Source organism: Mastigoproctus giganteus, chromosome 9, assembly GCF_048544385.1.
Source record: "Mastigoproctus giganteus isolate SK-2022 chromosome 9, ASM4854438v1, whole genome shotgun sequence".
In the NCBI taxonomy this organism is placed as follows: Eukaryota; Metazoa; Arthropoda; class Arachnida; order Uropygi; family Thelyphonidae; genus Mastigoproctus; species Mastigoproctus giganteus.
Window position 1 is genome coordinate 120,124,955 of NC_143583.1, and position 12,465 is coordinate 120,137,419.

The 12,465-nt window shown below is 36.4% G+C and overlaps 1 protein-coding gene across 1 annotated transcript in view; it reads left to right on the top strand.

Moving 5' to 3' along the window:
• The window catches only part of LOC150080682 (dihydrolipoyl dehydrogenase, mitochondrial), a 222,593-nt gene that overhangs the window by 83,495 nt on the left and 126,633 nt on the right, over positions 1-12,465 (top strand). The window contains exon 5 of the mRNA XM_090381792.1: positions 6,035-6,135. Coding sequence (XP_090237918.1) covers positions 6,035-6,135 — 101 coding nt within the window. The remainder of the gene's footprint in view (positions 1-6,034; positions 6,136-12,465) is intronic.

The following is a 12,465-nucleotide window of genomic DNA, read 5'->3' on the forward strand; positions in this document are numbered from 1 at the left end:
AGTGGTTAGGCTGCATCTTGAGTACTGCATACAAGTTGAAAGCCTCTAAAAAGAGATTTCCAACTTTTAAAAAGAAGTGATATGGATCTGTTGGAATGAATAGAAAGAAGAGCAACAAGCTTAGTCTGGAGCACAAAAGGATATTCTAACCAAGAGTGACTGGAATCTGCAATTGAAATATTTGGAACTTGACCCTTGTGTTGTTGTTATTTGGTTTTTAGGAGCATTAGCAACTAAGGCCATATTGCTCCAGGGATATGCAGTGGTCATTCCCTGAACTTTCCGCATCCTCCGTATTTGGTGGTCACGGGCTAGAACCCCAGTCTAATCAAGAAGCGTGTGCTACACACTGCTGCTCCTGCCCACCTGACTACGGAGGTGCCTCTGACCCTTGCGATGAGGCCTGATTGAAGGGTTTGTCTTTAATGGATTGATAAAAAATAAATGCTGATAGCATCTTTAAAAATGATCCTTTTTCAATATTTAAATTGAATGCTGATGTTGCAAAAATGTTCTTTTAGTTTGAGAGCAATTGTTGGAACAAACTTTTATCTGCCATTGTGGAAGTGGATAATTTGAATAAATTTAAGGAAGGATTAGACAATTTATTAGAGGAGATGGACAAATGATATGTTTAGTTATTTTATTAATTTTTTTATTTTTTTGCTGTTGATGTATAAGCTTTCTTCCTTGCATTGTTTGCTTCTACTAATAGTAAAGTATTGTAAACAACTATATAATTTGTATATATTTTTCACATTTTTAAACATTATAGCGTGCTATATACAGCACTTTACATGGGCTTATAGTTTTCCTTAAGTATTTAAAATGCTTATTCTTTTCAGATATTCTCTAGCTTATAAGCAGATATTATATGACCAAACATGTAAGCAGATATTTTGTGACCATGCATCTTTTTGAAATATTGTAATGCTTAATGATTTTATTAAACTGAAAATGGAAATGAACAATAGGTTCGTGTTTATATTTTATGCCTGTAGGTGGTGGTTTTTCCCAGCAGAATTAAGTTTTGTTTCAAGGAAAATAACAGGATTAAAAAAAAAAAAAAAAAAACACCTGCATATTTAAATTTTCAAATTTTTTACATTATTAAAAGGTCAAGCTTTAAAATACTTTAAGCAAAATTTTAATTATAATGAATTAAAATTGAACTAGTTATGTCTGATGATAACCAGATAAAGAACATTGCTTTATCTTGTTGCTTCTATAATCATATCAAGTAGAAACAGTCTTCTAGAAAATTCAGAAGTGCTCTGCTATTGATGAGTGAGCTGTTAACCCATAAGTTAATCAATATACAGGAAGCTGGAAAGTTACTCTCCACTATAAGAAATTTTCATTTGCTGACCACTATTTGTCTGTATTCATTAGACTCATTGACCTTTAACATATTCTTACTCTTTGTTTTCCCACTGCTTATGTTACACCAGACTGACTGAATATTACACTGACAATCCATATCTATTGGTTGTACTGTTATAAAATTTGTGCTGCTTAACCGAAAGAATAATTCTCCTCCTCCTGTCATTTTTGTTCTCCTCATACATATTGTAAGAGCTATGTTCAATTTCTCATCCATACTCAACATCAGAGATTCCTATAATGTCAGCATTTGGTTACTTCATCCATACTTCAAATTAATTACATTATTTACTATTCTTCTAGTATAAATAATTATGTAACTGCTAAATCTCTGGGTTTATGAGAGAGAATCCATCTTTTTGATAGGCGTCTCCATAGCCCGGTGGGAAGGAGCAGCAGTGCGTAGTACACGCTTCTTGATTAGACCGGGGTTCGAGCCTGTCACCACCAAATACGGACGATGCGGAAAGGTCAGGGAATGACCACCGCATATCCCGGAGCAACATGGCCTTAGTTGCTAATGCTCCTAAAAACCAAATAACAAATAACCATCTTTTTGACTCAATCTGATCCCTTCTCTGTCTTGCCATGATAACATGGTCGATAACTTAGTTTCTCTCTCTTTTTTTCATTAAAATAGTTTTTCTCTGTTGTCGTCTTTTCTGCAAAAAAAAAAAAAAAAAGAAAAAAAGTAAAACTATATTAAAATCTGAATTTTTTAAAAAGTAGTAGTAGGAAAAGGTGAGGAAGACATGCTGTATGAAGTAATGAAATTTTTGGATATGGCATACACATGGCAAGAATATACCCAACTCCTTGACATAATCTGACCTTGCATACTGCCCCCTATATACATACTACTCGGACCCAGTCACTGTCTGGCAGAGTACAGGCAGCAAGATTATACACTAGCTGATCCGGAAGCCTCCTAGAGAGTTATCAATAGGTTTAGTCTGGAGTGGCAGCCTGCAAACACCGTTTCAGAGCTGTACCATCGAAGTATAAGGAAGATCTTGTCACGATGGCCATCATAACCTCAAAAGGCATCAATCATACTGCATGATGGAAGAGATGGGGATTGTCAGAGCTTTACTCTGGAGACTAAACATGGGTTCCACCACTTCAAGCCTCCTATAAACAAAGTGGTAGTATTGCACCAATTGATGAGAGCCATGGTGTAGATGCCACATCTTACCTCTGCTTTAGAATACAGAACCCAAATATACCCATATACCAGGAAGCGACCACCCTCCTGGTATACTTTGGGTGCTGTATTCTAGGTCTTGCACATAGGGGGTTATACCCAGGGTTACTAACAGTTCCACTATTTTGAAGCAATCAGGATTTGGCTGTCACAGACCGAATGGACTTCACCGGAATTAAGTCCACTTGACTTGAATGTCACCTGAATATTAGTTCCATTAGCATTTTAGACTCCCAGGTAGCAAGTCCCCCCCCCTTGACATATCTGAGACAATGCCTGTGACAGCTTCAAGGACCAGTTAACAAATATGACTGTAATTAAGGAGAGAATAATTTTCCATAGTTGTTCAGTTATCCATAAAAAATAAATAAATAAGCAAACTTTATTCTGGAGTTTTTCATTTCTAAGCAATGCATGTGATATGGCCCAGGGAATACACTTTCTCAGTTTAGAAAACAGACTAATTAAAGGACTTAAAGCTTATTAAAAACTAATATTAAAGATTTATTTTCAAAGAAAATAAATCTTTAATATTAGGTAAAGATTGCCATTCTGTATTTTCAAAGAAAATAAATATACAGAATGGCAATTCCTTTAACTCATATTGCTGATAATTATTATTATTATTAGCTATACGGTGCAAGGAAGCCTGAGGCTTATGCTGCACCAGCCAAAAAAAAAAAAATTCTGAATTACCCTGAGAGAGAGAGAGAGAGAGAGAGAGAGAATCAGAAGTAGAAAGGAATCATCAAGAAAGAGAAGAATGATGATATCCAGCTCAGGACCCTGGATGTGCCAAGCCCATACTCACCAGATGTGAGCATCTGTGCACTTGAAATATAACAAATTATCCCAGGTCATGCTTGGCATTTTAAAAGATTCTCATAGTAATGCTGAATGTGAGAAAATTCATCAGCCAATGGGGGGGGGGGGGATCTGAGTTCAGATCTTTCTGTTAAATCATGGGGAATGCTCTTGACAGCTGAGTCTGAATAGCAGTGCAGTTATTATGAACAAAATTTTGACTTGGCATTACTGAAGAGAGGAAAAGTCTGAAACACTCTTTCTTGCAGCAGCCAAATTCAGTTTGATATTAAACAAGCAATCAAACAGAAATCCACAGACCAAAAAAGAAACCCCTCGATAAGCTGTTATTTGAAAGTATAACTGGTAAACAATATTGTGACTGTATTTTGATATAAAATGTATGTTGTCAGTGAATTTAATATCTAGTGCAGTATGAACTTTCAAGAACACCCTGCTTTTTCCAGAAAATTCCTATTTTCCTCCTTTTTTTGTGAAGAACTTTTTTTTTTTTTTTGTTTGATAAAAGGTTGGGGTTTTTTTTTTTTTTTTTTCCTGTTTATGTGAGAAAAATTTTCACCCTGCTTACTGTTACCCAATCTCGAGCTTGTCAAAAGTTGGTAGCTGTGCAAAAAGTGTAATCCCACCTTTATTAAAACAGACCGCTGACCATTCTGAGAAAACATATACCATGAAGTTTGTGCAATCTCTCCATTTCCAAATTCATTGATTGATTGATCATGAACTCCATTCCTATTATGCCTTGACAAAATTCTGGACACTAAATTGTGCCCAACATCACTTCATACCTGCTAAGTAAAGTCTCAGATTACCTGTGTTTAACATAAATAGCACCAACATGTAGAACAAAGCACTTTTAATGCTCTTAAAAGATAATTGTACTGCAGTATTACTAACTTCTGTTCCTGGTATATATACCGAGCTCCTATTCCATCTATCTTTATTGCATTAAAAAAAGAAAAACATTTTCATGAAAAAATTAGAGTTGCTAAGAATAACTGCCTTCTGTGGGACCAGTACATTCTACCCTGTAGGCAGATGCATTTACCCAGATGCAGCAGCCTTTGCTATTTTGTTATAGAGATTTTGATTATGGTTGCCAGATCAGTGGTTCTGTGACTATCTAGGACCCAATGTTTGGAGACTCCATTTTAGCAGTCAGATTCTTCTGCAGACAATGCTTGGAGGCTGCAGTTCCCCATAGTTTCACTCATTTATGCTGAATGGCCTCTTGATTAGATACACTTACCTTTCCCATGAAATGGAACACTTCATTAACAGCATTACATGTTCATGTCATGTGATATAATGCAAGTAGGTGTAAAATCAGTGCTAGAATGGGCATATGCCACTGATGAAAGATAAAAGTGACTTTGAATATGACATGAAAATCTGCACCTGATGCACTGGTATCTTGGAAACTGAAACTTCACTGGGGTTTTCACATACTACTGTGTTCTGGGTGTATTGAGATTGGTTGAATAATAATGAATAACATTTAACCAATGGCAGTCCTATGGTTGAAAACAGCTCATTGTGAGAAAGGTGAACAGAGGCTAACAAGGCTTGTGTGGGATAACAAAAATGATACAGTCAAATACAACCCAGTAAAACAGTGGTAATGAAAGAAAAGCATTGCAGATTTTGGGTCCTTTGTCATGAATGGGGTATTGCATTTGATGAACAAACTGGGTTCCACTCCTGTGATTACATTGGACTTGACTAACACTGGACGGTGGAGAATTGGAAAATATTGCTTGATGGATCTCACTTCCCACTGTTTTGTGCTGATCAAAGGACCAGAATATGGTGAAAATAGCACGTCTATGGATCCATCCTGCCAGGTTTGGCAGTGCTTGGTTGGTGGTGGTGTAATGGTGTGTCGGGAGTGCTTTTATTGTGTACATTGGGCCCCTTGATACCAATTTAGCAACATTTGTATGCCATAGGTTATGTAGATATTATTTCCACCCTAGTTATGCTCGCCTATGGTTTCATGGCTGCGGTGTATCCATCACTGAATAAGTCCTTCCAACAGGATAATGCAATGGCACAAGACTAGAATTGCTCATAACTGATTTCAAGAACATGAGATTGAATTCAGCCTACCGCAGTGTCCTCCCTAGTCACTAGACCTTGATTCATTTTACTGCTATTGGAGGGGGATTCATTTTGCTGCTACTGGAGTGGAACAAATTATTCAGAGTAGAGAATCACAACCATCCAATTTGCACCAACTGTGGGAAGAAACAGCTGAGCTATCATGGGCCAGTATCTCTATGGTGCATTTTTAGCATTTTGTTGAGTCAATGCCACAATGAATCCAGGCTGTTCAGAGGGCTAAATGGGATGACCTATTAGGAAGGTGTACATAATAAAGTGTCTACTTGGTGTAGAACAGAGGAGTAAATAATGGTGTTAATATGGTGCTTGGTTATGCATTAGACATACACAAGTGTTGCTTTGCATTTCTTTTTAGCTTTTGCATTCATGCTATGATTGAGATCTGGATGATTATTAAATGCCTGGTTTTGGTCTTGTATTTTTTTCTATGGTTTGATTTTCTTATTGATTGGAATATGTATTTAATGTAGTAAATATTTTTTTTTCCCTTTTTTTTAGTTGATAGAGTACGACTAAACCTGGATAAAATGATGGAACAAAAGCAGAGTGCTGTCAAAGCTTTAACTTCAGGTATTGCACATTTGTTCAAACAGAATAAGGTATGTGATAAAAGAAAATTTAGTTTTTTTTTTTTGTACTTTCCAATTTTAGTCTTTCTTAAATTCAGTTGTTTTTAAACTCAAGAAAATTTGTTTTAAACTGTTGACACCATTTGGCATCTCTTGTATTCTGGAAATATTTCATCACTGGATTATAATAAGATCTGTTTCTGGCACTTCTTCTTTACCCACCAAGCACACTCATTAAAAGATGCTTAATGAAAAGAGCTTATTGGTACTAATGAGGTACCAGTTCCTTTCAGAACTACCACCAATGCAGCATTTCTGAACTATGTAAAACAGTCTCCCATACCATCAGACTACCTCAATCATGTCCCATGGTTGAGGTGATACACTCCTATAGGAAGTGCACTCCAGGAAATCTGTACAGCCATCAGACTGAAGCATTTTTCATTCATATTTTTAAAAAAAGAATCTTGCAGGAATAAAAATGACTGCAAAGCAATTTTTTCATCCCCCCCTTAATTAAAAAAACATATTGAAAGCAACAGATTACTATGTTTATAATGGTATACTTTCAGCAGTTCACTATAGTTTTCATTAAGTAAAGTATTTTTGCTACTGGTAAACTAAATCTAATTAAAGCCAAAGCTCCTTATAGCAGCTCTCCCTGCAGGATAAAAAATTGTCATATATACTGAAAGGATGTTATATTGATAGTTCATAAAATCAGCAAAAGAACAAAAGTTTGAACATTTAATTTAATTATAATAAAACAATATATGAGGGTTATCCCAAAAATAACGCACAGAAACAATTAGTTTAAAATTCATTTATTTTAATATCATAATTTGCATTGAAAATCTTTAATATAGTCTCCTTCATGCCTTACAACTGCTTCCCAATATTTCAGTAATTTTTGAATGCTGTTTAACTGTCTGTTGAGGTTAAGCTGTCTTGGGTTATGGCCACACTCAACACATAAAGGTTGTGTTTTGCTTTCAAGACACAGATTTTGTTTAATAGCATTTTTCTTAAAAGTTTTCTTAAAATATTGAAATATTGAATTAGCATTAGTAGAGGCATATGATGCAAGAAAGCAAGCTTATGCAGCATCAGCCAACAAAAAAAAAACAAAAAAAAACCTTCCACTTCACCCCTCCGTTCGTTCGAAATACTTGTCCAGCTGAGCCTTAAATTTATTTAGGCTATCAACTTCCACAACAAGGGATGGAAGTCTGTTCCACCAACCAACTACCCGCTGGCTAAAGGCAAATTTCCACACATCTATCCTGCATCTGTCTTTCCTCAATTTGAATTTATGCCCTCTCAGGTGATTATTCTGAGCAAGAGGCAGTATCCCATCAGCATTGAGCATGCTCAAACCATTCAAGGCTTTGTACACCTCTATCAGATCACCTCGCCGGTGCCTAGTCTCCAGACACTGTAATTTGCAAAACTTAAGCCTTTCTTCAAGAGCAACCCTTTGTTCCTTTCATTAACCTTGTTGCCCTTCTCTTTACTCGTTCCAGCATCTCTACATCCTTCTTGAAATGAGGCCTCCAGACCTGTATACAGTACTCAAGGTGTGGCCTGACCATTGCCCTTATACAAGGGAATAATCACCTCCCTATCCCTGCTAGAAAAATTCCTCTATATCATTGATAAGATACCATGAGCTACTCTTGCAACCCGTCTGCACTGCTCAGAGAACTTCATATCTGCCTGCACAATTACCCCCAGGTCCTTCTCATTCCCTACCACTGTCAGTGTAGTACCACAGAGTTGATACGTTGCTCTGGGGTTGCTGTTTCCCATATATAGTACTTTACATTTGTCAATGTTAAATGTCATTTGCCACCTCTCAGCCTATCTGCTCAACCTTTCCAGATCCTGTTGCAGCAGCACCGTAGCATCCTTAACAACCCTGCCAACCTTTGTATTGTCTGCAAACTTGGACATTAAGCTTGATATACCATCATCAATATCATTTATAAATACAGAAAACAACAATGGACCCAATACTGAACCCTGAGGGACTCCACTAATAATATTAGTCCACGATGTGCAGTGTCCATTGATTACCACTCTCTTTATCCATAGCAGCAATTTGCCTTCGATGCCACACTGCTCCAATTTGTGCAGCAGTCTTCCATGTGCAACAGTACCAAAAGCTTTTCTAAGATCCAAATATATGATATCAAAGTTATTCCCTGCATCCAGTTCTTTTGTAACTGCATCAAAGTATCCAATCAAATTGGTCAGGCAAGTCTTTCCCTTAACAAAACCATGCTGTGTCCAAGCTATAACTGAAGTCTTGTCTAGATGATCCTGCAGTGCTTCTTTAACCAGTGCCGCCATTAATTTTCCTGGAACAAGTTAAACTAACATGTCTATAATTACTTGCCTTGCCCCTTGATCCTCCTTTGTGAATTGGGGGCACATTTGCATCTCCAGTTCATGGGTACCTTGCCTGAGTCCAAAGAAGCTCTCATAATTATGGCTAAGGGTTTGCTTACTACCTTTGCTGCCTCTAATATAATTGGATAGATCCCGTCCACCCCGGGTGCCTTTTTTATGTTTATCTTCAACAATTTCTCCTCCACTTTACTCTCAATTATTACAAGATCATCTAGCTCACTGCCAGTGTTTACTTCATCTATGGCATTCCCCTTCCAGAATAACTCCTCATGTGTGAATGTAGATGCAAAATATTGATTTAGTTTGTTAGCTACCTGAGCAGGATCATGAGCAGTTGAACCATCGATATCAAGTGGACCAATCTGATTCATCCCCTTCCTTCTAGAGTTTACATAAGTAAAGAACTCTTTGCTGTTTTTCTTTGCATCCCTTGCCAAAGATTTCTCGTAATCTGCCTTCGCCTGCTTAACCTCCTTTGTAACTTGGTTACAGATTAACTTATATCTATCATATGCTTCTGTGTCACATGTTAATTTATATGTATCCATGCATTTTTCTTCTATGCCATATGTCTCATTAGTTCATCTGATTTAGGCCTGAACCTTGAACAATATTTCTTGGCTCATGTAAAGCCTAGTAGCTTCCAAGATAAGTTCTTTGAATGCTTCCCATTTTGAGTTTGCTGTTGGTAACATCATCAGTTGGTCCCACTGTATAGAATTTAAATACTGTCTCAGACCATCGTAGTCGCCTTTACGAAAGCAATAACCCTTCCCTTTACCCCTGATGGTAGTTACCTCCTTGAGTAAATCTAATTATAAAAACTATATAATTAGATTTATCTTCAAAGAAAATAAATTGTATATTTTCAGTTCCTAATTTGCATTGCTGTTAGAGTCTAGAAATATGGAATATTAACACTGCCCTCCTATATCAGTACATTATTGAAGTCCACTTTCTTTGTCATATCACAATTACAAAAGACCGGTGAGAGATAGGAACAGAGAAATACATCATGAATCAAAAAAGTTGACTTGGTAAAACTGTACTGTAACCTGTTTTATACATACAATAAAAAAAAAAGAAAAACAAAGTGTTAGTGCGAGTTTAGATTTGTATCAGCATACAAATTACCATAAAGGTAATTGTATGCTGATATAGTCAATGAAGTGTTACAACTTCAAATATTTGATACATTCATAGCAGAAGCTTTATTACTTTATGAATAAATTTGGTAACTTGTAGACTTAGTTTTGCATCAGCGGATTTTTTTTTTAATGTGAATTCCTAAGATCGAAACATGTTTCCTTACAGCACTCAAGTCTACTGGCACTATACAGAATTCATAGATAGCAAGTTGTCCAAGTGGGTTATCAGAAGTATTAATATATAAATATAATTTTACTCTCAAGTATTTGAAGAACCAGTTCATCATCCAATAACACTATTCCGAGAACAAGTTTTTTCAGCCAAATTGAATCAATTTATCAAAAAAAAAAAAAAAAAAATTATTGGGCAACACAGAAGCTTATGGTAGATATAACTAGTCTGTAATAAGTCACAAAGGATGTCAGGCAAGCGAAGGCAGATTACAAGAAATCTTTAGCAAAGGATTTTAAGAAAAACAGCAAAAACTTCTTTACATACATAAACTCTGAAGGGAATGAATTAGATTGGTCCACTTGATATTGATGGTTCAACTGTTCATGATCCTGCTCAGGTTGCTGACAAACTGAATGAGTATTTTGCATCTACATTCACACATGAGAAATTCTTTAGAGAAGAGAATGCCAGAAGTTTATCAAACTCTAACAGTGAGCTAAATGATTTTGTAATTATTTAGAGGAAATTGGAAGAGAAATTATTGAAGTTAAACATAATGGGGTGAATGGGATCTATCCAGCTATGTTAAGGGAGGCAGCAAAGGAAGTAAGCAAACCCTTAGCCATAATTATGAGCATCCTTGGATTCAGGGGAGGTCCCCGCTGACTGGAGATGTGCAAATGTATCCTCAATTCACAAAGGGGGATCAAAGGGTGATACGAGTAATTACAGACCTGTTAGTGTAACTTCTGTTCCAGAGAAAATAATGGAGTCACTTTAATAGAAGTATTAAAGGACCATCTACACAAAGCCACAATTATACTTCAAACACAGCATGGGTTTGTTAAGGGAAAATCTTGTTTGACAAGTTTAATTGGTTACTATGATGTGGTCACAAAGGAACTGTGTGCAAAAGATAATTTTGATATCATATACTTGGATCTCAGGAAAGCTTTTGATACTGTGGCACCTAAAACACTGCTATATATATATATATACTTTATATATGTATATTGGAGCAGTATGGCATTAAGGCAAGTTGCTGCTATGGATAAAGCATTGATTGAGTAGGAGAAGGCAGAGAGTGATAATCGATGGACATTGCTCTTCATGAACTAATGTTATTAGTGGAGTACCCCAGGGTTTGGTGTTGGGCCACTTGTTATTTTCTGTATTTATAAATAATATTGATGAAGACATATCAGGCTTAATGTCCAAGTTTGCAGATGATACAAAGGTTGGCAGGGTGGTTAATGACAATTATGACAGTATGCTACTGCAATGGGATATGACAGTATGCTACTGCGACTGCAAAAGTAGCTTTTGCATTTATCATTGCAAAGTACTACATTTGAATAGTAGTAACACCAGAACAATATACTGTAACAATTGTGTGGTACTACACTCAGGGTTGTATAAAATGAAAATGACCTGGGGGGACATAATATGCAGTCAGGTATGAAGTTCTCTGAGAAATGCAGATTTGCTGCCAGGATGGCTCATGGAGTTTTGTCAATGATATACAGGACATTTTGCTAGCAGGGATAAGGTGTTTATCCAATTGTATAAGGCAGTGGCCAGGCCACATCTTGAGTACTGTATACACTTCTGGAGGCCTTATTTTAGGAAGGACGTGGAGCTACGGAATGAGTACAGAGAAGAGCAACAAGATTGTTGAGTGTAAAAAACGGGTGCTGTTACCAAGAAATGCTTTAGTTTTGCAAATTGCAGCATCTGGAGACTTGGTAGGTGATCTGATTGAGATGTTTAAGGCTTTGAATGGATTGAGCGCATGCTCAATGCTGATGGGTTTCTTCCTCTTGCTCAGACCACACATGAGGGGAAACAAATTCAAACTGGAAGGACAGTTGTAGAACAGATGTGCGGAAGTTTGCCTTTAGCCAGCTGGTGATTGATTGTTGAAACAAAACTCCCATCTGTTGTTGTGGATGTCGATGGTTTTAATAAATTCAAGGAAGAACTAGAAAAACCATTGGAGGGAATAAATAGGTGAAATGGGAGGTGTGTTTTTTTTTTTTTTTTGGCTGATTCTGTGTAAGTTAGCTTTCCTGCATCATTTTCCACTGCTAATGCTAACCTACCAAATACTATTATGAAAGATTTGATGTACAGTGGTCCTTGGTTGGGAACTGAGAAGTGCATAAGGAAGCATTAAATATAATAAGCTGTCTCAAGTCATTATTGGCATTTCAATAATTCCTCATGGCAGTGCTTTTGCTCAGTGTCAGAGAATATTTAACTAGATGAAAAAAACCTAAATTCAGAGCTTCTCTTTCTGCTGCAGTTTTGAAAATACTCTTGACAGTAAGTCTGAACAGTAATGCCATTGTTACAAACAAAATTTAGACTTGACACTTCTGAAGGGATGCAAAGTCTGCTGTAGTCTCTTTCTTGAAGCAATCATAATCAGTGATCTAAAAGACAACAAAAAAAAAAAAAAATCCACAGACAAAAAAATGTTGGGTAAACATGTTTAGATGTATATTATTCTGGTAAAAGTCTTATGGCTGTATCTTAATATAAAATGTGTATTGTATTAGTGAAATTTTATTTCTAGCAGTGTGGATATTAAAAAGCCTCTTGCTTTTTTTTCTGAAAAATCCC